Genomic DNA, 26,191 nt, shown 5'->3' with positions numbered 1-26,191 from the left:
AACAGCCCCTGGATCTATAGAAATTGTTTAAAATAAACTGTTTTGGGTACAGAGTGCTGTGTGGGGGCTGCTCAGGGCTCTGCTGTTGGCTGCCATGCCCCTGAAGGGCTGGGCTGGTCCTGCCAGGCACAAAGGGTCCCACCGTGGCACAAGGAGTCCCACCAGGGCAGGGTTGGGGAAGGGTCTCCCCCTTCTCTCCCTCCAGCTCTCCCTCCTCCGCCTCCACCCCCGCACAGTTTCCCAGGCCAGCTCCAGTCCCAGCCCCAGCCCATCCTGGCTTCCAGCCATTGGAAAACATCTGGATCTTGCTGGCGCTGGCGCCGGGGGGGGGCGGGAACCAGCCTGGGAAGGAGCTATTTTTATATAGCTGCAGGGGAAGGGGGGCCCTGCACCCAGCGGGGCTGTGAGTGGGGGCAGGATGCAGCCCAGCCCGGCGGGAGCTGCCGCATCCCTGGGGAGCAGCGGCCGGCCCAAAGTCCAGCAGGAACATCCGCCTCGGTCCGGCCGCAGGGCGTTGGGTCACGGCGGGCGGTGCCGGAAAAGACCCGGCTAATTTTAGTGGGGCCAGGAAAGAAATTAGCTCGGGGAGGGGCCGAGACCGTCCCTGTGTCCAGGGCCCCCCAGAACGCCAGACCCGCCACGCTGTGCTCTAGTTCGTGTAGAACAGCACCATATTTGTGGGGCAGGGGCCCACGGCTCACACGGACGCACAGCCCGGCCGTGCCCCACGGGGTGAAACCCCCGGCAGATCCCGGCTGAGCCGGGCAGCAAGGGCTGCTCTGTCCTGTCCCTGCCCCGCGTGTCCCGCGGCTGCTCGGCTGGTGCCAGCCGCCGTACCAATGGCTCAAAGTGCACCGTGTCCCACAGTGGCTGGGGCGAGTCCAGCCCCGGGGGTGCCCGTGACACCGGGGTCTGTCTCCGTGCTGCAAGGCAGCTCCGCCAGCTCAGGGGCAGCGAGCAGCCCCGCTGTCCTCCTGGTCCCTCCTGGCACGGTGTGGGTCCAGTGGTGCGGGAGCAGAGCCCGTGCCAGGGCAGCTGCCGGGCTCAGTAGTAGTGGACGCGGCCCAGGGTGCCGATGGTGCCGGAGCCCAGGATGTCGGGCTGCCCGTTGCGCCAGATCTCGCGGATGATGCGCTCACGTTCCTCCAGCCGCTGCGCCCGCTCCAGCTCCTCGGCCGACGCGAACACATTCACGGCCAGCGCCCCGTCCCCGGGGCCGTGGCCCTCCAGCGGGATCTCGGTCACCGGCAGCAGCGATTCAGACGCTGCGCGGTCGACGGTGTCCTCTTCGTCCCCCTCGTCCTCGTCCTCGTCGTCCTCGCTGAGGTCGCCGGGGCGCGCCGGGGGCCGCGGGGAGGGCCGGCAGGACAAGCGCAGCACCAGCAGGCACAGGGTGAGCACCAGCCCGAAGCAGACGCCCAGCACAAAGTAGAGCCCGAAGCTCTCGGGGTTGGCTGCAGGGGGAAAGGAGGGGGTGAGGGACCCGCCCGCACCTGCCGGGGCCCCGCGGTGCCCCCCAGATGCGTCCCGGCTCACCTCGGATGTGGGCGTACGCGGCCATGCTGTTGCTGAGCAGCTCCATGTCCCTCCGGCGACTCTCCATCCTGTCCCTGGCAGTTCTCAGCGGCTCCAGGGACGGCACATGCTTGGCATCTGTGGTACACGGGCAGAGCAATGCTCTGTAGGGGGCTGGGATCCCCCCCGAGTCCCCTGTCCTTTTCAAGGCTGTGCCTGGGGGAGCTCCAGCTGAGCAGGGGCTCGTGTCTGGGCCGGGCTGCTCTATCCAGGGCTGGAACCCCACAGATGCCGAGCTGGAGCCGTCCCGCTCCCACCGCCCTCCATCCTTCCTGAGGGACGGCTCCTCCTGGACACATCAGGCAGGTCTGTGGCACCGGGCCAGGCGTTCTGTCCCGTGCCCGGCCATGGGATGGGTCATGGGGCAGAGCAAGGTCCCAGAACCAGGCTGCCCGTGCTCACGTGCACACATGTGTGCTCTATACGCCCGCTTGGGACCCTGTCCCTGTCCCCCACACTGCTCCAGCCCAGCTCCAGCCTTGGCCCCTTGCTGTGGGGCCCTGCAGAGCAGGGACAAGGCCAGGCACAGCGCAAAGGCCACCAGGAGAGGACAGCGGCCAGGAGGAGAGGCAGACCAGCGGGAAGGCTGGGCAGCAGGGCAGTGGGAAGGATGGGGAGCAGGACAGCAGGCAGGGCAAGGTGGAAGGAAATTTGGCCCTGGCAGGGGACGAGCTCATTCCCAGAAATGGCTCCAGAGAGAGAGGAATGAGGAAAGAAATGCAGAAAATGTGACACATCAGCAAAACCATCCCGGACGGTCCAGAGCTGAGGGGCCGCGGCACATCCCAGGGCTGGGCAGCCCCTCTAGTGGGACACCCCAAAACGAGGCCAGCAGGGTCCCTAGGAGGGGCGGGCGCCCTCCCCGTGGAGCAGCTGCACGGCCAGCCCCTGCCCCGGCAAGGGACTGCTGTAGGGTTGGAGGGGCACAGCCCCACCACGGAACCCCAGGGACCGCCGGCGTGGTGATGAGGGCCGGGCTGGCTGTAGGGCCTTGCGGGTCCCCAAGAGCTGAGCCCCGAGTTGCTCGGTGCTGCGTCGCCGAGCATTACACTGCGGCCCCAAGCCGCCTGCTCTGCATCTTCAACTGCTACGTCCCTAAAGCCCGAGTTCTGTGTCACCGAGCCCTGTGCCCTCAGCCCCCCTGGCCCTGCACTGCGCCCGCGTTCCCAAGGCCAGAGCACCCGAGCCGGGACGGGACCGAGCCTCGACACCCGCTGTGCCCGTGGGGCTGGGTGGCCGCGGGTGCCGAGGTCCCTCCGGGTGCCCCGGCCTGAGCCCCACGCGGTGCCCGGGCTGGTACTCACCGGGGTGGGAAGGCCAGTGAGTACCGGCAGAGCCGCTGCACTTTGGCTGAAGTGAGGGAAGAGAGAGCAAGGTCTGTTTAGCATTAACGCTGCAGCAACAGGAAATAGTTCGGAGGCGGCTGGCGGTCAGCGCTCCCGCCGGAGCCAATGGCAGGCCCGGCCGGTGCTGAGCGGGCGCGGGGCCGGGGCTCGTCCCGCTCCCCCGGGACGCCGCGCTCAGCCCTGCAGTGGAACCGCCCCGAAGTGGGGCCACAGGCGGCTCCAGGCCCCGTACCGGCCTTGTCCAAGGCCATCTGGTCAGGCCGGGCTTGGCTGTGACTGGCCTAGGCTGGGCTGGCAGTGCCAGACCCTCGGGGCTGGGGGGGCTCAGCCTCAGCTCAGGCTCAGCGGTCGCCGTGGGTTTGGGGGAGCTGCCGGGATGGTTCCAGCCCCACGGAGGTGGAGGCCGTGCAGGGTGGCCCTGGCTCAGCCCCGCTGGCCGAGGTGTGGGACATGCCGGGGCCGGTGGGGCCGGACCTCGGGGACTCGAGGCTCCGCATGCCACCTCTGTCCCCAGTGGCCACTCCGGGCTGGGCTCGGAGGGACAGGCTCAGTGGCTCAGTGAAGGCAGGGCCTTGGGGCGGGACAGGGCTAGGGGGCCCATGGGGCACTCAGGGCTGCTGATCTGTGAGCCTGGCCCTCCCCTCACTCCTGTACAGCTCCCAGAGCACATGGGTACCCCAAAATCCCCTGTGCCACCCACCCCTCCCATCCCTTCCCTGTGGGGTCGCCGGGCTGTCATATGAAGTTTTATTGCCGACATGCAGGAGTAGTTCTGATGTAGTACAAAAATAACGTCTTTATACAAATTTTTTTTTTCCTTTTTTTTTTTTTTTTCTTTTTTTTTCCTTACAACAGGCTCTGTCCTGCCGTGGTCCTGTGGCCCACCCATGCCCGCTGCACCACCCCCTTCCAGTTTGCCTTAGCACAAATGGATTGACCAGTGCTGCCACTGCAGGATCCTGGTGTGATACAGCCTCAGGGAGTCCCAGAATATTGCTTTTTGCTTTAACATTGGGGAAAAACAGTAAAATAAACAGAGAATGAGTCAGGAGAGAACCAGAAGGAGAGACCAGGGCCCTGGTGGGGTGCTCAGGGGATCCCTACCCTGCTGCTGGTGGCACAGGGGGTGATGGACCCACAGGATAGACCCACCATCTTCAAAATAAATAAGGTGAAAGAGTTGGGGCTACTGGCTCAGCTGGTGCAGGGAGCTGGTCTGTGTTAGTGTTCATGAGGCCCTGCCTGGCCACAGGGCCTTGGGGAGGCGCAGGCAGGACGTAATGCCCGACATGGCCAGGGAGGTTCAGGTCCAGCCCCCTGTCCCCACAAAGCCACTGCTGGGATGGCCCAGCTTAGACCCCATCCCCTTCCCCAGCCCGGGGCAAGAAAAGGCAACAACACGCTACAAACATCTGCCACTGGCTCCCTGACCACACCTGCTGTGCTGCAGGAGCTGGGCCCAGAGAGCAGTGCAGCCCCAGAGAGCTGGGCAGCCCCCCCAGCTCCAACCTTCCTGGCTCACAGGGATGGCAGAAGGGTGATGCCAGGGTTGGGAGCAGCCAGGAGCAGGGAAGGAGACAGCTGAAGAAGGTGCTGCCTTGAGCAGGAGCCCTGGCCAGGGCACTGGGAGCCCAGGGAGCACTGTGTGAGAACAGTTCATCTGGCAAGACAGGCATCCAGTTCATAAATGAGGCTCAGAAACAATTGTCCCTGTTCTCAGCATAGGCCAAAGCTCTTCCAGTGGCACCAGGTAACAAACCAGGATGTCCTTCCCCTGCTTTGGCATGAGGGCAGAGGCAGAGGTTTGGGCTGGGATGGCAAGAAAAGCTGGGAACAAATACAGTAGAGACTTCAGCCAGCCCCTCCAATCTCTAGGTGAATTATTTTGGGAAGCTTTTCACATTATAACTCATATATTACATCTGTACCACAACTGAGGGGGAAATGCTAAATCAGAATTAATGCAACTGTAACTGCACCTGGGATATGCTACTGAAAAATAAGATTAAATCATAGATCCTTATAAACTAAAAGAACCAGTGAGAGGTGGGAGAGGGAGCAGGGGCCCTAGTGGGCCAAGTCCTGTGAAAACTTTGAACTGGGGACAGGATCCAATCACTGCAGGCGGAGCTGCCCGGACGACTCCTCAACTCCTGCCTGAGGCGGTGGCCGGGCTCTCTGGTCACAGCGGTGGCCACACAGGACTGGCCAGTGTGGCCAGACCAGGCATGCAAGGACAGAAACAGATTTGATGCAGATGAAGGGAAGTGGGAGGTTTAAAGAAATTCTGCCTTTCGAAAAACCCTGATAAATCCAAGCTTATTCAAACCACACAGAGTGGGCGCCACGGGCCAGCTCCGTGCTGCACAGCCAGGGCTCTGTGCCAGCAGCTTCACCCTTGGAAGTCTCCTCCTTTCCCACGGGCTTTGCTCGATCCAGAGAACAGCATGGTTAAAAAGACAAGAGAGGTAGATTACAGTCATGATTAAAAGCAGATTAGTCATCTAGGCTTCGATTTTAAGAAACAGATTCCAGAAGATGTCAAGAGGTTGCTGCTTCCAAAACTAACTTTTCCAAAAGTCTTCTCCCTCCGGAGCAGGTGTGAGTGTGTGTCCCTGGACAGAGCTTGGGATTGCTACATTATTCCCCGTCATGGGACACTGATATTGCTGTAGGCTGGAGCAGGTGAGGTGAGGGCAGACTGCAGGGTGGTGCTCGTGCTCTTGGGGCATGGGAAGCTACTTCCGGAGGTACCTCTGGGCCAGGATGGCTGCATCCAAAGGGTTCATGGGCTGCGCATCGTGGCCCAGGCGCCGCACCGGCGGGATGTTCCCGAACTGCCGCTTCTGCAGGAAGCTCTTGGCCTCATGCAAGGTGTTCTTCTCCTCAGCCAAGAGCAGCTGCTGCCTCATGTAGTTCTCAAACTCATACTGGGAACACTCCTCTGTCACCTTCACCTGCAGAGACCGACTTGTCAGAGGTGCACCTGGCAGCCCCATGGGATAACTGGGATCCTAACGCAGGAAAGGGATGCTGGGCACACAGGCAAGACTCCTCGTGAGCTGGCAGTGCCACCAGAACACAGCTCTGGCCACCACAGCTGCTCTGTCCTGACATGGCTCATCCCAACCCTGGCAGCACTGAGGCTGCAGCTGCCTGAGCCTTGTCCCTGTGGCACCGCCACAGATCCTGCATGGCTATCCCTGGGCAGCCAGGCCATGGCCAGCCCTTCTAGCATGAAACATACTGGCAGGAAAACAGGATGTTTGCTCCCATGGCAGAGCTCACTGGGAGCCAGAGCCAACACTGCTGCCTCCTCCCAGCATTCCCAGCTGCGTGTGAGGGAATGAGCGCTGCTGGGTGCGGAGTGAGCTGCTCTCATCAGCTCCGGGGCTGAGCTCACTTCCTGGCAGCTCAGCCAGCTGGATGTGCCTCCTGGTCCCAGCAGCATTGGCCTTTCCTTCCATTGCACAACATGAGGGACTCGGCTGTGTCCTCCCCGCCCTCCCCTTCCCAGCTTGGGGACACAACGGGTGCCATCACAGATAGACCAGCACAGAAAAGCAGTTCTGTGGAAAGCAGGGAAACCTACCTCCTGGGGGTTTTCAGGATTAGCCACTTGGTCATCTATGTCTGGCACCACCTGCAAAGGGCCACTCAGCGAGGACATGGACTGCCTGGAGGAGAGCACAGCATTGGGATCCAGAGCGTGGCACTGGCTCACCCAGCCCCAGGGTGATCCCACTGGGATGGCCATGCCTGCTGTAAGCATTTGCACAGGCCTCCCCAGCTGTATCCATCAGCACAAAGTGGTGGACACATGGGATTTAAAGGCTTACTGCAGTTCCCAGACCCTCCTCTGGTGAGGTGAGCCAGCCACAGCTGGAACAACACAGCCTGCGGCCAGAGACAGCGTGTCCTGTCTCTCCCCTTGCACATACCAGGACGCTATGATGGAGCTGAGGGAATCCAGCACTTCAGAAGCCGTCAGCCGCTGCTGTGGGTCCAGGACCAGCAGTTTCCGGATCAAGCACACAGTGTTTTCTGAGACCCGGCCATCCCTGGGAGAGACAGCATGTGGTGAGCCTGGGGTGGGCAGTGGTGGCAGGATGGACATGCTGGGAGCACAGGCCAGGAGCTACAGGAGCCACCACTGCTCTAAGCCTGCCTCACCTTCCCCACAAGCTGTCCCAGCCCTGCTCCTGCTTCCTAGTGTCTACTGCACACAGCCTGTTGTCAGTACTGCTGTGACTCTTGGGGTGCTGAAGGGAGCTCCTCCCAGTAAGGCCCAGTGAGCCCCACCATGGCCAGGCAGGAAGGGCAGGCTGTACTCACTCAGGGATGGTGTACTCGGCAGCCTTGATTTTGCGGAAGAGCTCCTGAGGTATGCTGTCGTAGAAGGGGAACTGGCCGTAGAGCATGGTGAAGAGCACCACCCCCAAGGCCCACATGTCGCTGGGCTTCCCACGGTATGGCCGGCCTGTGGGGAGAGGGCACACACAGCCTGAAAACGCTGGAAGGCACAGCCTTGGCAACCCCCCTCACCTCCCACAGCAGAGGTGTTGAGCAACCCCCACATGGGACCCTTTTTCTAAGCATTAACCAAAACACTTGAGACTTCCCATAACATGACACCAAAACTTTCCAAGCCGCATACTCTGTGAATTAGCAAATTGTCCATCTCCACACAAGCGTCCTCCTGTTCCCTATGGAGCAGGATTATCCCTGCTGTGAATCAAGGGCATCAGGTAGTTGGAACTGCTGTGCTGGAGTTCCTGGGTCAGTGTCCCTTGCACAGAGCCACCCAGCTTGCAAGTTTGTGCCAAGGGAGAGGGAATTCAAGGACCAGGGAGCACAGGGCAGAAGGAGGCAGGAAAGAAGCCTAGGAAAGATAAAGCTGAGCCCATGGAGAAGGGACTCTGTGGGATGGATGTAGCACACAGCCACTGAAGCCAGGTGTAAAGCCACAGAGTGTGAAGGAAGGTGCTTTCCTGTACAAAGACATTTAGACAAAGACACTAGACAAACCCTAACCGAAGGCTGCTGCAGCCCCAGGATTCACCTCATGGAAATGCTGCTTCTAAACACCTTTGGTCACAATAATCAGCACTCAGCAGCATGGACAGGGTCACAAAATCAAACCCCAGTGCTACAGCAGCACACAGGACACAGGGAGAGACTTCCTCTGACTCACACAGTGAGTCACTGCTGCAGCATTTGGTATTTGTACTAATTATTCTTTGCTTTATATGTTCAGAAAAAGGCACCTCTCCCTACTCCTCCAACTTTTCCTGCTGTGACATTTCAGCAGTCATCCCTCAGCAGAGACAGTTTCTCCTGGAGACCCACAACAATGATTAATTCCTCAGGCATTCCAGCTTCCCCCTGCTCAGGAGCACCGGCAATACAGAGGGATGTGCCAAGCCTGAAGGTGGTGGTGACACCTGGAATATCCTCAAGTAACTTCCCCCTTGATACTGGGAACTGCAGACTGAGGAATTTTGGGAGAGCATTTTGGAGAGCACAGGATGGGTTTTTGGCAGACACTGGATCTGGGGTGCAGCACAATGGCAGCGAGAGCCAGGCTGGGAAGAGCAGGATGAGTCCTGAACTAAGGCTTGCATCTTGCAGGGTCTAAAACAGTCTCAGCTGTTAGAGATCAGCTAAGACAGCCTGTTCAGTGCCCCATGGCCAGTTACACCACAAGAGAGCCCTTAGAAGAAACATGAGAAGAAGTAGATGATCTACCCTGGAGGCCTGGGTAGATCAGCACCCAGGAGCAGTAAGGAGCAACTTCCTGTAGACCCTTTCAGCCACTTAAGCCACAGCTGCTCCAAGCGCCTGCAGAGCAGTTGGCTTCTATCATCCATTTGGTCACAAAGGCCTCAGGATATCCTGCAGAATAGGACAGGCTTGCAAAAACCCCAGGATCCACTTCCTCGCTTGCCTTTGCTCCCTTCCTGGCTAGGAGGGAAGCACCTCAAATCTGCCTGGCAGATCATGATGGAAGAGCTCAGCTATGTTTACAGCTGCTGCCTGCAAACCTGGCAAAAAACCTCCTGAGGGGAGTCCACTGGATCTTCCAGGACCGGCTCCCTCTGAGGGCATTTCTGCAGTACAGCTGCTTGGAACAAGTAACTCATGTGTTAATGCCCAATATCTGGATCTATGAGAGGGAGGGGCTTTGTATGCACAGTCCCACCTGTACGTGCACACTTCAACACTCATCTGGCTCACCTGCATGAGAAGAAAAAACCCCCCAAATGATGCCTGGGTCACTACACTGACAACCAGGACCATCCCTGCCTGCTCAAAAGCTGATACAGGAGCACAGAATGACCAGGTTGGAAGAGACCTTCAAGATCGAGTCCAACCCAGCCCTAACACCTCAACTAGACCATGGCACCAAGTGCCATATCCAGTCTTTTATAAACTCACCAGTGATGGTGACTCCACCACCTCCTGGGGCAGACCATTCCAGTACTTTATCACTTTTTCCATAAAAAACTTTTTCCTAATATCCAACTTCTACTTTCCTTGGTGCAGCTTATGACTGTGTCCTCTTGTTCTGTCAGCTGCTGCCTGGAGAAAGAGACCAACCCCCACCTGACCACAACCACCTTTCAGGAGGTTAAAGAGAATGATAAGGTCACTTCTGAGTCACCTTTTCTCCAGGCTAAACAACCCCAACTCCCTCAGTCGTTCCTCACAGGGCTTGTGTTCCAAGCCCCTCACCAGCCTCGTTGCCTCCTCTGGACATGCTCAAGAGTCTCAACATCCTTCCTAAACTGAGGGGTCAGAACTGGACACAGCACTCGAGGTGTGGCCTCACCAGTGCTAAGTACAGGGGGAGAATGATCTCTCTGCTCCTGCCGACACTATTCCTGATCCAGGCCAGGATGCCGTTGGCCTTCTTGGCCACCAGGGCACACTGCTGGCTCATGTTCAGTGCCTGTCACCAGTATCCCCAGGTCCCTTTCTGCCTGGGCACTGTCCAGCCACTGTCCCCCAGCCTATAACATTGCAGGGGTTGTTGTGGACAAAATGCAGGGCTCAGCACTTGGACTTGTTAACTTCATCTTATTGGATTCTGCCCATCTCTCCAACTGTTCCAGGTCTCTCTACAGGCCCTCATACCTTCCAACAGATGGACACATGCTCCCAGCTTAGTGTCATCTGCAAATTTACTCATGGTAGACTTAATACCCTCATCCATGTCATCAATAAAAATATTGAACAGAACTGGCCCCAGTACAGACTCCTGAGGGACACCACTGGTGACTGGCTGCCAGCTGGATTCAGCACTGTTCATAACCATTCTCTTAACCCAGCAAAGAGTGCTCCTGTCCAAGCCTGGGCTGCCAGCTTTTCCAGGAGTGTGCTGTGGGAGACAGTGTCAAAGGCCTTGCTGAAGTCCAAACAGACAACATCCACAGCCTTTCCTTCAGCCACCAGGCAGTTACCTGGTCATAAAAGGAGATCAGGTTGGTCAAACACAACCTGCCCCCTGCTAAACCCATGCTGGCTGGATCTGATACCCTGGCCAGCTTCCAGTCATCTGGAACCTCACCAGTGAGCCAGGACAGTTGTGACATGGACTGTGGAGACATGGACTTGTCTCCATTGGTAAATGATGGAGAGAGGCTTCAAAAGCTCATCTGCCAGCTCCCTCATCACCCTGGGACAGATTCCATTTGGTCCCATAGATTTATGAACAGAGCAGAGATGAGACCTCATGGAGAGAAACCCCCTGAAGCAACTGGACAGAAAGCACAGCTGTTCCCGAAGGTCCCATGCACTGGGAACAGTTAAAGGTAGGACACCAGGGAAAGCTGCTCTGTGCTAGAGCCAGACTCTGCTCAAAGCCTCTGCTGGAGACAAGGCACAGGCCAGGCTACGCTGGAAGGGGATCCAGCCCAGACTGCTCTGGCCTGATGTCATCATTCCTTTAATTTTAAGTAACTCCTCTCTGTTGGTTCAGAAGCTGCCCAGAAGGTCACTAGTTCTCTCCTGTAAGTAGCAGCAGCTGGAGGAACTGGTGCTCTTAATGCACAGCTGGAACACTCTTGACATCTTGGTGGGATTTGGACTGGCTGCCCCTTGGGCCCAGAGTTTTTTTACCTGCAGCTTAAGGGAAGCCTCAGGAACTGAATTCAGACACTGGAAACAGAACGTGTTGTCTGCAGTCAGACTCATTTGGGAAAAGCCAGATTTGAATTAGCTTTGAAGTTCAGACAGGCCTTAAGAAAAAAGTCAGCCTCACTCCTTCCTTCCAACTTTCCCAGCTGGAAAACCAGACCAAGTCTCCTAACTGGACCTTAATTAAGAGGCTCTCATGAAAGTACATATGGGAACACAAAGGTGGTTTTATTTATTGTCAGGAGGCACAAATGAATGCCATGAGTGTCGAGGAGAATTCCTACCGCTGAGCACATCTGGGCTGATGTAGGCAGGGCTCCCACGCTGGTCCTTCAGTAGGTCATCCTCGCTCACCAAGTGCTTTCCCAGGCAGAAGTTGGTGATGGTGATCCGGTGAGTCCTGGGGAGAAGCACAAGGTGTCAGGGAACAAAGGCCATCCTGCACAGGCCACGCAGCACAGACAGCAAGTTGACTCCAGAACAGAGACTGTGCCTGTGGGGCTTTCTAGGAAGCTTGAAGTCCTGAGAGAAGACATACAGAGCTGAAAAATGAATTCCATCCCAAAGGGGAGGGATTCCATGCCTGCCAGAATGGCTTGCAAGGCACTCACAGGGCAAATAAAAGGGTCTGTGACAATGCCTGGGTGGCCTGTGTTGGCATGGCTGTAAGCACAGGGTGAACCTGGCTCATATTGCAGCCACACTGGTGCCTTGGCCAATCTCCCAGGAGCATCCCAGCCTGCAGCACCAGAGCTGCAGGATCTGCCCCAGCTGTTGCCTGACCACTGGAGGGCATGAGTGTCAACAGAGCTGTGGTTTATTTTAACTGCTGACATCTTCTCCACACAGAATTTTCTGGGAGCTAAGGGAAAACACCCTCTGGAAGCTGCCCCATGCCTGGCCCCCGTCCCACACAGCAGCCTCATGGCAGTTCTACTTGATCCACAGGACTGCTCTCCACATAAAGGTGTGCACTACACAAAGCCTGATTGACACCCAAAAACCTCACACAGAAATGGGAGAGCTGCAGGTACACAAAATTTCTTCATTAGTTCACTCCTACTTCCCTGTGGTACTGTCAGCTCCCATTAACATTTTTTCCAGTACAAGTGAGCTAATTACAAAACTATTGTTCCATTAATCTTCCCTGTCATTCAGATAATTTGGATTTTAACTTATAATGTAAAGGTGTGAGTACAAAAACACTGTCTGGAAGATTTCTTGAAAAGTATTTCACAACTAGAGCCTGAGTGAATGGATTAAGTCAGTCACAATAACCAAGAAACATTTCCAGCCAGTCTCACAGACAAATGATATACAACCAAGTGTGGGTTGGCCATGGGGAGCTGGTTATTAAAACAGACAGACTTGTGTTTAAGAAGTGTTAGCTTCAACTGTCAGGAGACTTTCCTGGCTGAATAATAAGCTGCAGGATTTGTTAAAGATTTAAAAGACTAAGTGTTCTATAGGACAGTAAAGTGTTCAGGGTTGCTTGGTTCTGTTTAGTCCCTGAAATTTGATCTAATCTGTAATCACCCTACTCTTCCTGCACTGGCTAATGGGGAAACCTGAGAAGCTTTAATGTCTGTGGGAGCTCCAGGTGGGACGTGCCTGCCAGGCCCTTGCCTTGTTACCTTTATTCCCTGCCCTGAGAAGGCACCTGGCTCTTTGTGAGCAGGGCTGGAACAGAAGAAACGGTTCTACTCAGCCCTGCCGGCTGCTCCTCTCCATGGAGATCACTCTTACACCTCTCCCACCCTTCCCTGTGACTCACTGCTGCACAGGCTGCAGCTTTCCCTCGCCAAGGCTGAGTAAAAAGCAAAAGCAGAGTTGTAACACAAAGAGTGATTCTGGCAAGTATGTTCAAAGCTTCAAATACCTCTTCCTGCTAGTGGGACCCTGGGTGCAGCCCCATTGGTGGGGTGCTCCCCTGCACCGAGTGCCCAGAAAAGAAGGGAAGTTCATGGATCCTTTAAAGCACCAACCTTTGTCTGCCTCTTCCAGCAAGGACGAGAATCAAAGCAGCAAGAAGAAGAGATTTATCCTACTGCAGCTCTACAGAAACAACTTGAAACAACTTAGAGGTGGCCCTGAGAACCAGGAGCTGCTGCATGCGTGGGGGGGGGGGGGGGGTTGTGGAACCAAGAAGTTCAAGCTCTGTAGATAAAACCCCTTTCCTTTCAGTGTTAGGGAGGAGAAAGCAGCAAGCTGTGAGCCCAGCAAACCTGCAAGCTTTGTAGACTCAAAGCCTGCAGAACCCCAGCCTTCCCGCTTTTTATTCATTCCACAGAAACTCAGACAGTGTGAAAAGGATGAATTCCACTCATTCTTCAAGTTAGTGCAAAATATTTAGTCAGTAATGTAATCTTGGAGGAGAGAACAGAGGATCTGAGCTGAACTAGGCTGCCAGCTAAAGAACACAGACCCCAAGGCACTGAGCAGCTCCCAAGAGTCACCAAGCAGAGTCAGGCCACCACCCCCTGCCCTGAGCTCCTGTCCCTCTCTGGGCTGATCCCTCCAGGTCTGCACCAGCATCCAGAACCTGCCGGGCTCCAGAGGCTCCTGTCAAACCAGCAATGGAACAAGGGAGCCATTTCATACACATATACATACTGGACAGAAGTGCTTTTGTTTAGATAAGTCAATATTTCACTGCTAGTAAAAATACAGCAGTGCAGCAGTCAGATCTAACACTGCTGTGATTGTAGGACAGCCAGCAGGGCTGGGAATGCCTTTAGCATGATGGAGGGTGAATGATGGGAACAGAACCAACCATCATATTTTTTTGGTTCTTTTTAATATCTATTAAATCAGTACTTCTCTTGCAGGTTACTAAATTACTATAAAATTCAGTTTTCAGCAGTTGAATTCAAAAAGAAGACCTGACAAATGGCCACTAAGCTGGGTGGGAAAAGTGAACTACCTAGGCAGGGCTAAATTAATTTTTGGAGATTAATTTATATAACTTTGAACTGGATTTGTGTTTTTGCACAGCCTGCTTCCCTTTCCCTCACCCTCCAGCACCAGAGCACTCAACAAGTGCTGCCTTTATCTGTGTTTGTATTAGAAATCTGCTTCAAGGAAGAAACAAGACTACTGACAGGCCAGCAGCTCTCCAGCACACTTACCTTTTGTTTAGCACCATGTTTCCTAGTTTCAAGTCTCTGTGCACAATATTTTTCTGTAAAAAGTACAGGAGTATTATATGAGCAAAAGTCTGTTTGTTGTAGAAGTATAAATTTCATACTTGCATAATAGCACTAAAAGAAATCATGGCATCTGCACTCTCTGAAATAACCCAGGTCAAGGTTTCAGGTCAGGTTCCAACCTGAGTACTTTGTGCCCTTCACTTTTGATTGTGATCAGGACAGAATAAGCACATTTGCTACTTTGAACACAAAGACAGACTTAGTGTACCTAAGAGACCTGAAACTGAAGTATCCAGGTTTAGTCAGAGCAATCTGATAAGCATTCCTTTACCAGACCTATGCTGCACTGCTGTGCCAAGGCAGGACATGTCTCCTGTGTCACAGGGGAACAAGTCAAACATCAGCAGAATCCATTTTTATTACAATAGTTTCTAGCCCTGTAACCTAGCCACTGTCTGCCCCAGGAAGTTTTGAAGCATCTGCTATTCTAATGTGGGAAAACTCTGCCCCCCAGCACTGGAAGGGACCTCTCTTTCCAAGCTCTCACCTTGTGTAATGCTTCTACCACTCGTACCACATCATAAAATATCACCACGGTCTCCCGCTCGCTGAGTCTCTTCTCTTTAATGACATAATGCTGCAGATTGATCAGATCTGCTGTTTTGTCACTGAAATCATGAGCACAGAGACAGTCCAACACCAGGCAAATGCGCTTCTTCATCTTTCTGACCATCCTGTTGGCTTCAAGATCTTCTATGATTTCACAAGCTCGGTCCTGCAGGGAGGCAAACACAGCAGCAACCCCTCAGGGAAGTTCCAGGGTACATGCACAGAGCCTGGCAGAATAAATAACTGGATAACTGGGGAGTGATCTCAAAATGAGCAGATGCAGTCACAGTGATTGGCCTTTGTCCCAAGGCAGGACTTCAAAAAGATACAGGAGCTCTACTTAACGAATCACAGAATCCCAGACTGGCTTGGAGGGAACTTAAAGCTCACCTCACTCCATCCCCTGAAATGGGCAGGGACACTTTCCACTATTCCAGATTACTCCAAATCCCGTCCAACCTGGCATTGAACAATTCCAGGGATGGGGCAGCCACAGCTTCTCTGGGCAATCTGTGCCAGGGTCTCCCCACCCTCACTGGGAAGAACTTTTCCGAGGAGGAGGAGTGCAGAAGGCAGAGGAAGTCTCTGCTGTGTGGCTCTGTGTGCATATCAGCTCTAAGGCTCTTTATGCACACAGACACCTTAAGCTGAACCCAGGACAGCTCTGCAGCGGAGAAGCCTTTGGGAACAGAGGGACCCAACTCACAGTTCATATGAAGAACAAAAACCTCAAGGCACAATTAACAGTTCTTCCATGACAGTAAACAAGACACAGCTGAGCTGGACATTTGGCTTATTTAAGATTTAGTACAGATGGTCTCAAGTGAAAAGTGTGTTGGCAAAATATAACCAGCAAATCAGGCAATACCAACACCCAAAGCAGTAATTGCTATCAGCCCCTCACATCAGTGAACAGACCTAAAGGCACTAACAGCAACACAATCCACTCACACAAAAGTTGACCAGCACAGTGACTGGTTTAACTTGTTAAAACAGTTTCTTGGCTATTTGTCCCCTCTTAAAAGTTATAAACAGTACAGAGACCAGAAAGCACAAATTTAATTCTAAAAGGTGCTAATTAATTTGCCAGTGAAATAGCTGTTGTTCTGTTTGAAGGGGGAGTGCTGAGTGCCTGTCCCATTGGTGAATGCTCTCACATTTCCCAAAATCCTGCTGTACTCTCCAGAGCTCCAGTTCGAAGCAGCAATGGTTAACCTCAGAGTGCTGCAACTTGGACACACAAGAGCAGGGTCAGCACGAACTGTACATTAAACAAAAGCAGCTCAGTCCATCAGCAATCCCTAGCGTTGCCCCAGCCTGGATGGTGACCAGGTGTACCTGGAAGAGCCCGTGATGATGGACCACTCCTTCCTGGTTGTGGAGCAGGGAAAGAAGAGAATACTCCGTGTGCAGCAGCATCTTGCCCTGTCGCTCCTCCTGGGTTTCTATTCCTTTATCACCTCTTTCTTCTAAAGTGAGAATCTTCAGGAAAAGGGAAAATGTCTTTACAGTTCCCAGAGGCACACAAATGCCCCAGCCCTCTCTCAGTTTTGGCATTCCCATGTGTTTAACAGCAGGTGGAACTGCTCTGATGGTTGTGTCCTTGCCACAGGCCTGTCTGAAGTCAGCACCATCCATGCAGAATGGACAGCAGCAGCTTCATTAATGTGGAAAGGTGGCTGTTTGCAAACATCCCAGGTGCTTTTTCCCTCCTGGAGCTGCCCCATTGAGGTACAGTTCCAAGGGCTCTGGGAAAGCAGCACAGCAGCAGAGGCCTCATCTCAGGCCTGATCCAGACACAGATCTGTGCCTAGCAGCACTGCCCTGCCAAGGGGGAGCTGCAGCAGCTGTGTCCCACTGCACTGGTTCAGCCCACACCACTCACTCCCTGCCCAAGTGCTTCTGCACAAGAGCTGGAGAGCCCTGAAGGTCTGTGAGCCTGCAGTTTCCTTACCTTGAGCTGATAAAAGTCATCTGTCCCATCCTTTCTTGCCAAACACTGAACAATACTTGGCACAGGGGAGTTACCTAAACGTGGACCTACAGCACAAAGCAGAAACAGACTTGTTTTCCCTCCAGCAGCAGTGACTAACCCAGATTACATCAGCTGTCACCACCTAAATTTGCTTTCACCAAGTTCCTTTTTTGCAGGATCTTGGGTGCATTTTCACAAATCTAAAGCCAAAAATAAAGAGGTCTTGAACTCTGAAACCTTTTGGGACAATGTTTCATTTGTTCCCTGGAGAAACATTTATCAAAGCCCACACATGGCCCAGCTGTTTGCAGAAATCCTGATTTCTGCATGCCTGAACCACACATCTCTTATATTCACAGCAACACCCATGGCAACTGTTACTGCCACACCTGGGAACACAGCTGCCACCTCTGTAGGGATGGCTCAGGGGTGTCCAAATTAGCCCAGATTGCAGGTTAACATACAGTCTCCACTCCTCACTTTAAATTAGTCAGCTCCAATTGATTACGCATTGGTTTCCAATGTGAAGTCCATAATTTTTGACAGTTTATATAAGCCATTCTGAACCAACAACTATTCTAGCAACTCTCCAGAGCTGGCAGAGCAGCCTTGCCTTGGTATATACCACTCTGAGTGACCGCTAGTGAATTATTAAGTTGCCCCCATGCTGATGTGCCAATACATTCCAGGTCAGCAGGGTCAAACACCTCCCCAAAGCTCTAATCAAAAATTAGAATGAATGAATGAATGAATTTGGTCTTCAACAAAGTTTAAGAATGGAGTTAAAAAAAAAATAATTAAAAAAACAACAACCAAAAAACTCAAGGGGGTAAAATCAAGATCTCATATTTCACTCCCAAGCCCTGCCTGCCTTGTTGCATTGGCATCCCACGTCTCCTCAGCTTGGCCAGCTGGAGGAGCTCCCAGGCTGCTGCTCTGCACATCCAGTGACCTGCACTCTCAGGTAAGACACCGAGTTACACACCTGCTTCCCCTCATTTCACAGTGCTTTTTATTTTCAGTTTTGTCACCAGCAGCCACCCTGCCAACTGCAGAGCCCCCTCCCTGCTTACCCAGGATGAAAGGACCTGCTCTTTTGGCGTTATTCCCCGAAATCCCCGCGCACAGAGCCTTTGCCTTAGCGGATGTTTCCCCGGCTCCTCTGTCTGATGCACGCCGCTTCATCCTTGGCTCTTGAAAGAGAAGATAGATCACATCTGATGAGCCACAGAGTTATTTTCTCCTGTTACCCCTAATTTCTGCTGGAATGCTCTCACCTACGGATGCACTGGTGGCTCTGCCTACTTGTGTGTCTACACACAGCCCTGGCTCCCTGCTGACAGACCAGGGGTGGGCTGCAGGCTCAGAGCAGTTCTCAAGGCATAAATCAGCCTCCTAATTCAGGGCAACATTTCCTACAACAGTTGTTTGAGAGACATAGTGGGAACAAGTCAAGATAATTAAAGCTTGTTTTACAGCAAAAACAAGTTTGCAAATTAACATATTCCAAAAGCTCTGAAAGAAGATGCCCAAGTTAGCCCTGTGTATGGGTGTCTGCTGCTGCTGCAGCCTTTTGGGGGTTCCTCCACAGAGGATCCACATGAGGCATCACAGCCACCCACTGAGTCCCTCAGAGGCTCCAGTCTGCTCCTCAAACAGCCAAGAATGCACAAAACTGACCACAAAAATTAGTATCTTTCACCTTTCCCAACAAGGGCATAGAAAACAAGCACAATAGTTATTGTGAGAGTCAGTTCAGTGAAAAATGTATTTTTAGCCTTGAAAAAAGTCCCCTCTCTTTGTACCTTGTTAGGCTCTGACTTTATTACATCTCCATCTACCTACATTCAGTGCAGCTGGAATTTGGAGTCCAGCACGTGTCACCTGAGCCTCTATGTGCAGGAATCAATGATGTTTTTAGAACTAACTTACTAAATGCTCCAATGGACAAGGCAACACTGGTGACAACACGTGTGTTTGCCTGCACAACCACTATGGGCAAAAACCCATTTGATCTATTAAATGTGAATCTCATTGTTGACATCCAGGAATTTATTCAAGGTCCACACATCACCACTATTCAGCACCAACAACTAAAAACTCGACTACCTCCTCCTTATTCAGGTAGTACAGAAAGTCTGATTTCCAACATCCATTTTCTGCTGCTTAAAAATCTAAAGAGAATTTGCACAGCCAAGACCTAAAGAGCCAAATAAATTCACAGTTTATGAGCAAAACACTTCCTTCTCTAAAGAAGAGTGCTGTTTCAGTTTAGCTGGAAAAGCATCTCTCAGGTGAGCTGCTGGGTGTGGTCCGAGCTCTCCACCTCCATCAGCTCCAGCCAATGGAATCTTTGCTCCCAGTACACTTCCTCTTCATCTCTAGCTTTTGGAAAATAGCTTCAAAGACTTTCACAAACATCTATGCATTCAGTGTCTGTGCTCTCACTTTTTAAAGATACTTTGTGGGGTAGGTGAGAAGAGGAATCAAACACAGCTCCATTTCCTTACTCAAACCCAATCCCAGGAGTTCTTCCCTAACAGGTTACTAAGACAGGGGAAAATATTTTTTGGGTTGTAAATACTTGTTTTAGAAGATCCCGGGTGTTTCACCACATAAGAGATTGATAAATCACCTCCCTGTGAGTGAAGTTCACCCTCTGGCAGTCCCACCCTTTCTGTGGACACAGGCTGATCTCACTGCATTGATTCATCCAGCAGCACCTGTCTAGGACCAGCACTAGCCAGGAGATAAAGGGAGAAGTCTTGCAGCAGACTTTGCATACCTGCACTCCTGACTCCCAGCACCTTCACACCTCCACATGGTGTGGAGACACACAGGGCAGTGTCACCTTCCCAGCAAGCTGAACAGGACACAGTTCTGACCCCCACATGCTCCTTGCTCTGCTCATTCTGAATCCCTGACTCAGCATCGTTATAAGCTCCTCCTCTCCTTGTACATCACTACCTTTACTGGAAACATGTGAGTAACATTTCCACTGGAGAAACCCCCTGCACAGGAACTCTGAGGTAAACCCATTGTGCAATCTGGGCTGGACAGGCTTGCTGGTACAATGGAGTTACTGTAATCAAAACAAGGACTCACGTAGTTCAGCATCAACTGTATTGTTACTCTTCTTCCAAACTAGGTTTTCCAACGTCTCAGGAGGCAGGAGTCATCACCTTGGAGAAGGCTGGATGGGCAAAAGGTCAAGGACTCTGTAATGGGAAATGAGATACACTTGGTGCTGCTGTTCTGGATCATTCTGAGTATGAAAATAAAGGATGCACTGAACCTTTACAGCCCAAAACATCTCTCTTTGTTTGGGCAATAAAAGGGCTCTGGAAGTTCAGGCCCTGCACTGCAAGACAAACTCCGATGTCACCATCTCCAAAGTGATGTAGGGCAGGCCCTTGGAGTAGGGACAAACACAGGCTCCACTTTAACCCCTGCAATGCAGCACCTGCCTGGGATGCCCAACAGCATCTCAAACACACCCAACTGAGCACCAAGAGACTCCATGCCACCACCAGCAGCTTTTTATCATGATAGGAGTTAACAGAGCTCGACTCAGACCAGTATCTGATATCACTGTCCCTGGGATGGAGTGTTTTAAACATGGGTTTGTCCTGGTTCCTTGCAGATCTGTAGGAGGCTCTCTCTTAAGACTGATCCTGCTGATGTTAAAATGATTTTTTTTTCTTTTCAGTCTTAAGAACTGGAAAGTCACACCTTTGTGGACAGATGCATCCCCTCCCCCAAAACCAAACTGAATCAAACCACCCTCCTCCCTTGTCCTGCCATTGGAACAAAAAAAGGTCCCTCACATAGACAAAGTTACAAGTCCAGCACAGTTTCTTATACTTTTAAAAACTTTACAGTTTTTTATACAAAAATTTATACTTAATTTTGATGTGGCACATGGAATGAATCAAACATCTCACCGGAGAAGCCAGTCCAAAGCCTCTCACTTGTGATAGTTATGGCTTTAATAGAATTATGAATCAATTAATTTGGAGACCTACATGTAATGTTTTTTAATTATGTAGCTTAAGGAAATTGTTTAATTCCTGAATTACTGCATGTCCCAGTGCCTGCTGCAACACAAATGGAAAACATGAGATGAGGAAACTGCCCTTTTCATCCCAGAATAAGGAACAAGTAGGTCCTGCAGTCCAGCAACCACAGCTCAGAGCTGGGGCTGGAAAAGGTATCTTTGGGGCATGAGCAGGATTACTCAGCAGCACAGAGAGCACTCATGGCTCCAGAGCAGTTGATCCAGCCACCACTGCACTTTTGGGGGGTTCATCTTGCACCAAGAGCACAACACAAGCTCAGTGGTGGTTATACTTCTTGTGTGAGAATTGGGAACCCCAAAAGTGCTCGACTCCACTGTTGTGATGAGCTGACTGTGGATAAGTCAGTGGATGAGCTGGGAACCAGCAGCAGGTGACAGACCCCAAGAGCACCTGCTGGAAGTTCAGCACTGCTGATAAGATGCTCCTTCAAGGAGCTCACACCATTCCAGGGACCTGCCTCTGGAGCCCACAGATGGGAGACATCCTGCCACCCACTGCAGCAGCATTTCTGCCCAGCATTCACTCCTGAAGCCAAAAGCATTGGGGATGAAGCTGGAGAGCTGCTCCACAGGTTTTTGTCCCTCTCTGTGCAGCCTTCATGTTTGCAAAAATGAACCAAAAAATGGTATCTGGAATCACATGAACAGCATCAGGCTGCACCTTTACCCACCCAAGTACCACAGTGGGCAGTATTTACCAGGGATGGTTAATCCAAGGTCACTTTAAGCCTGTCTTGTCTCATGGGAACCTGTGTTGGACATGACATAAAAACCTCCATGAAGAAAACATTAAATGGGTAAAAGCTGGAGCACAGCCCAGCTTCTCACATGGAGCACCAGCAGGTCGGTGTCACTGCAAGGAGCAACTATCCCAATGTTGCCTCACTCCTTCCTGGGCAAACCCGGCCAGGAACAGCTCAGACCCGAGTCATCAGCACTCCCAGGGACAGAGCCTCGGTTCTCATTGGAAAAGTTTCCCTGAGAACAGGCGGAGTTTGGATCAGGCAGGCCTGCGGAGGAGTCACTGGCTGGGGGATTAAAGGGAATGTTTGCAGGGCAGATCCCAAGGAAAGCAGGCTGTTGCAGTAAGTGTATGAAATTTGGTCAAAAACACACCCCTTGTGTCCCAGTTGGTCATCAGAGACCAGAAGTGCACCAAGAAGACATCATCCCACCCTGGGAGCAGGGAAAGGATAGTCACCCACCAAATGTCTCCAAGAACTTTTCAGCTTTTCCTCCTCACCAGGAAAAATTTCTGCCCCCCTCATCTACAGCCCACCCTTGTCCTCTTCCTCCCACACCACATACAGCATGATCTAAGGGGGAAATTAAGCAAGAGAGTCATGTATGGTAACATGTACTGTATTTCATTAAGCTGATGTGCATTTTAATATTTAAATGACCCTTAATCAGGGGAAAGTTACTTTCTGGACATAGTGTCCTTCAAAGTTTCAGTCACAGGACTTTTGTTTTCTTCTTCAGCACCAAACCAGCACCCATCCTATCTGCACTGTCCCTCCTCCTGCAGCCAACTCAGCCTTCCTGACATCATCCCTAAAGATAACGTGGAATACACAGAGGAAACCTCAGCCCTTCCCTGGCTCCTTGCTCATCATCTCACATGGGCATGTGGGGAGAAGGAGCAGGGGCATCAGGATGGGCTCCACTCCTCTCCCTCTGCACAGCACGGGGGAGATTCACTCTGCAGGAATGTTACCATTACTGAAGGCTCTGGGAGCTGAACCGCTCTCTTCTCTAAGAGAAGTGATAATATAGATATAAAAAAAGCCCATTGGATGACTCAGTCCAGCCTGTGTTCCGCTGCGCTGCCGTTCCAGGAAGGGAAGTCTGCTCCCGAAACGGAGCCCTGAGTCACAGAGTTCTTGGAACCAAGTGGAGACTCATTCAACTTCTTCCCTAAGCAAGAAGTTTAAAAACCAGGAGCAGAGTTTCTCTGCCCACAGGAGTAGGAAGGATCCTGGGGCACCAGCACAGCACAAGGGGCTGGGACAGAAGGCACCCAGGGAAGTCTGGACTCGCTGAGCTCTACAAGCTGGGAGACAGGAATACCTCTGGCAGCCTTTGCTAAACCATCTCACTAGAGATCCTCCTTCCTTAGCCCATCCTTCAGATCAGCTGAATCCTGGGCACATGAGGAAGGCACAGCCAGCACCTGGGAGCCCCTACAGAAGCCCAGCACACCTTACCTCCACCCACATCCAGCTGAGGTCAGTCTCCAGCTCTTCAGGGACAAAAACAGCTTCCACAGGCCAAGTCACACATCAGGGAAAGCAAATTCCATCCCACCTGCCCCCCCGGCAGCCAGGGAAGCTCTGGGTTCCAGTGCGTAATTATGGCACAAGCAACAAGCCAGGCTTTCTTCAAGCCCTTCTGATGCATCAACACATGAGATAGCCAAGGACTCATCTCTGGGAGTTCCCTCTTTGGTTACATAAACACCAACCTCAGCTTAACCCTTTTGTACAAAAGCACAGGCCACATCCACCAGGAAAAATCCCCATTCCAGCTCAACACCGTTACATCAGGAGCCTGGAAATGCAGCTGCAGCACTTGAGGCTGCACTGCTGCCCCAGCACACAAGTCCCTGACCCAGTTTGTGCCTGCGGTCAGGCTCAGCTTCCAAACCCCACCAGGGGTGAGCGGTGGGTTGTATTACAAGGTTTTATTTCTCATTTATTGCTTCTGACACTATCAATATGCCATAAGCCCCTGCAGCAGGACCTCTGTGTGCACAGAGTGCAGTGTGACCCACACACATGCTGACACTTCCCAGTGAGGTGTGGCTGCAGTTTCTCACAGTGGTGACTCACCTGGCCCTACCTGGAGACAAACGTGTTGAAGTTACCTGCACACACTGCCAGGCCTACAGTGTGACAACATGCTGACATAAACTGCACACTCACAAAAAAATATTAACCAAAATAACCTGTTTCATACAGAAAATGAACACAGACACATCAAACCTACTCTGTCCAGCAAGAGCTCCCAGCTGGAGCTCCCAGGCAGGAAGGAGACACACACTGCACCTGCCCAGAGCACCTGAGCCTCTGCACAAGTAACACACCCCTGAGCTCAGTGAGTAGCTCAGGCACAATCCCCAGGGCAGTTCCTCTTCATAGTCACAGCATAGTTTGGGTTGGCAAGGACCTTAAATACCCTTCCACCCTCCTGCCATGGGCAAAGAGACTTTTCACTATCCCAGGTTGCTCCAAGCCTCATCCAACTTGGCCTGGAATGTTTCCAGGGATGAGGCAGCCACAGTTTCTCTGGGTAACCTGTGCCAGGGCCTCCTCACCCTCCCAGAGAAGAATTTCTCCCTAAAATTCCATCTAACCTTGCCCTCTGTCAGTGTAAAGCCTTTCTCCCTTGCCCTGTCACTTGAGACTATTTAGTCTCTGTCCATCCTTCTTGTAGCCCATGCAGGTACTGGAAGGGGCAGTTATGTCACCTTGAAGGCTCTCTTCTCCAGGCTGAACAACCTGACTTCTCTCATAGCAGAAGTGTTCCAGCTCTCTCATCCACTTGGTGCCTCCTCTGAACTCACTCCAACAGGTCAATGTGTTTTCTGTGCTGAATCACAGCACAGCTTGGTGCCTATGAGGCTTCCATTGCCTGTACCAGGCTCTGTAACATCCTGAGGGTCACAGCCCAGCAGAACTTTGTTTTTAAGGAACACAAGTATGTGATCAAACCCTCAGTATGGATACCACAGAGAAACAATCAAATGATGCAGCACAAGCCCTCCAGCAACAGGGAAATATGTCCTGAATCCTGCCTGCTGCTGGCCCAGGGCTCCATGCCAGCAGATGAGTGCTCCTGGGCTGTCCCTCAGGTCACACCTCACCTGGGTGCCAGGCACCTCACCTGTGTCCCACTGTGTCCCTGCTGCCTCAGAGGAGCTGGCTGTCCCATAGAGGGGTGGAGGCTCAGCCCCACCACATTAGGCAATGGCTTCTTCTCTGACTTCTCCCACTCCTTCTGGACATGAGATTGCAGCCTGAGACCCTCAGCAAACCTGTTCATACCAGCAGATGTTAAGCCCATACATGAAGGCTCTAAACTAGCAAAGAACTGAATCCCCAGCACTGGTGCAGCACATTTCAGCACAGCCTGGGCAGAAGGGAGCAGCTGGATGGACACATGAGGAACCCTAGACCCTCCGTGTCATTGGGCAGAGATGCCATCCCCTGGGGTCCCCCCCAGCAGTGAGACCTTTCACACCCTCAGTTCTGCAGAGGCAGCAGGCTCCCAAAGGCTACGACCAGAGAGGGACAGCACCCGGCTCTGGGGGTGGGAGGTGCCCCAGTCCCCTGAGACCCTCGGGTAAGCTCCCATGGGAGTGCAGGGCAGGATCCGTCCCTGAATCCGACACCTGCTGATATTACTCACCCTCACTCAGAGGCACAACCCTCACCTACTCACTGCTGAAGCACACGAGGCTCCTCCTCGATACAGAGGTCCCAAAAGTCTAAATTCAAGGGTTCCTGCCCAGACTGGAGGCAAAACCAGCCCTAGTCACAGGCTGTGCCTCCTTCGGCCCCCCAGACCTGCTCCCGTGCCGGCAACAGCGTCCAGCCCCCCGAGCTGCTGCCGGGCAGAAAGGGACGAACAAGCGATTTACCAAGGGGCCTTTTCAAACCCAGCCCCCCAGCCCGGAGAGCACCGGTAGCACCCAGCCGAGCCGGGCGGCCAAACCCCCGCCGAGCCGCCGGCACCTGGGGGGCTCCCCTGGCCCGGCCCCGGTTCCCCCCGCTCTCTCGCGCACCCACGGCTCAGCCCCGACTCACACCGTTCTCTCCCACCCCTCACTCACCCATGGCCCCGGGCCCGGCCCGGCCCGGCCCAGCCTCTCTCCGCTCCGGCGTCCGCCTGACACCGGAAGTGACGCGCCGCCACCGCCCCCCACCGCCAGCCCGCCCCCTGCCGGCCGCCGGCGGGACGGGGACACGGCGGCGCTGATTGGGCGGCGGCGACAGCGCGGGAGGTGATTGGAGGAGAGAGCAGGGGCCGGACGGGTTTTGCGACGGGCTCTGATTGGTTGGGGCGCGCAGCTGAGAGGGAAGCAAGCAGAGGAGGCTGATTGGCTGTGGTGCGATGAACCCGTCGCTGATTGGCTCAGGCCGGGCCCAGGAGCCCGGAGGGTGGGTGAGCACGCGGGAGACTCGGACGTGCCATGATTGGCCAAGGGGCGGGGCTTGTCCAGACGGTTCCGCCCACAGAGCCCCGCCCAGCGGCACTGGGATCCCCGAGCAAGGACACCCCGTGTTGTGTACCGCCGACAGGGACCCCGTGAGTTTGG

General features: G+C 53.2%; 2 protein-coding genes across 3 annotated transcripts; both read right to left on the bottom strand.

Annotated features, from left to right (window-relative positions):
- Nucleotides 1-9: 9 nt before the first annotated feature.
- On the bottom strand, nucleotides 10-3,025 carry EVA1B (eva-1 homolog B). Its single transcript, XM_005529905.3, has 3 exons — nucleotides 2,880-3,025; nucleotides 1,537-1,653; nucleotides 10-1,454 (listed from the first exon to the last, which is right to left on the bottom strand). The coding sequence occupies exons 2-3, from the start codon at nucleotides 1,601-1,603 to the stop codon at nucleotides 1,045-1,047; spliced, it is 477 nt and encodes a 158-aa protein (XP_005529962.1). The 5' UTR covers nucleotides 1,604-1,653; nucleotides 2,880-3,025; the 3' UTR covers nucleotides 10-1,044.
- A 725-nt stretch (nucleotides 3,026-3,750) lies between these two features.
- Nucleotides 3,751-25,731, bottom strand: STK40 (serine/threonine kinase 40). Of its 2 annotated transcripts, none has more exons than XM_005529904.3 (12): nucleotides 25,706-25,731; nucleotides 19,899-20,011; nucleotides 17,867-17,986; nucleotides 16,773-16,858; nucleotides 16,157-16,300; nucleotides 14,757-14,984; nucleotides 14,189-14,241; nucleotides 11,345-11,460; nucleotides 7,257-7,401; nucleotides 6,863-6,982; nucleotides 6,514-6,598; nucleotides 3,751-5,878 (listed from the first exon to the last, which is right to left on the bottom strand). In XM_005529904.3, exons 3-12 carry the CDS (start codon nucleotides 17,976-17,978, stop codon nucleotides 5,660-5,662), a joined length of 1,308 nt encoding a protein of 435 aa, XP_005529961.1. In that variant the 5' UTR covers nucleotides 17,979-17,986; nucleotides 19,899-20,011; nucleotides 25,706-25,731; the 3' UTR covers nucleotides 3,751-5,659. The 2 variants fall into 2 exon arrangements, with proteins under 2 accessions (XP_005529961.1, XP_087923674.1); XM_088067548.1 differs by lacking the exon at nucleotides 25,706-25,731 and adding an exon at nucleotides 23,079-23,214.
- Between the last annotated feature and the right edge of the window lie 460 nt (nucleotides 25,732-26,191).

This window comes from Pseudopodoces humilis, chromosome 27 (assembly GCF_049639895.1).
Source record: "Pseudopodoces humilis isolate 2021_Gansu_Grassland_sample_001 chromosome 27, ASM4963989v1, whole genome shotgun sequence".
Lineage (NCBI taxonomy): Eukaryota > Metazoa > Chordata > Aves > Passeriformes > Paridae > Pseudopodoces > Pseudopodoces humilis.
This window is presented reverse-complemented; position numbering and strand designations above follow the sequence as displayed.

Bases quoted from the DNA above. Each gene is read 5' to 3' on its own strand.
- STK40 (XM_005529904.3), bottom strand. From the start codon at position 17,978: ATGAAGCGGCGTGCATCAGACAGAGGAGCCGGGGAAACATCCGCTAAG. The intron at 16,301-16,772 runs GTAAGGAAACTG...CTTTTCCTGAAG, and splicing joins ATGACTTTTATCAGCTCAAG to ATTCTCACTTTAGAAGAAAG. The intron at 14,985-16,156 runs GTACACCTGGTC...GCCTCCCTGCAG, and splicing joins ATCATCACGGGCTCTTCCAG to GACCGAGCTTGTGAAATCAT.
- EVA1B (XM_005529905.3), bottom strand. From the start codon at position 1,603: ATGGAGAGTCGCCGGAGGGACATGGAGCTGCTCAGCAACAGCATGGCC. The intron at 1,455-1,536 runs GTGAGCCGGGAC...TTCCCCCTGCAG, and splicing joins CGCGTACGCCCACATCCGAG to CCAACCCCGAGAGCTTCGGG.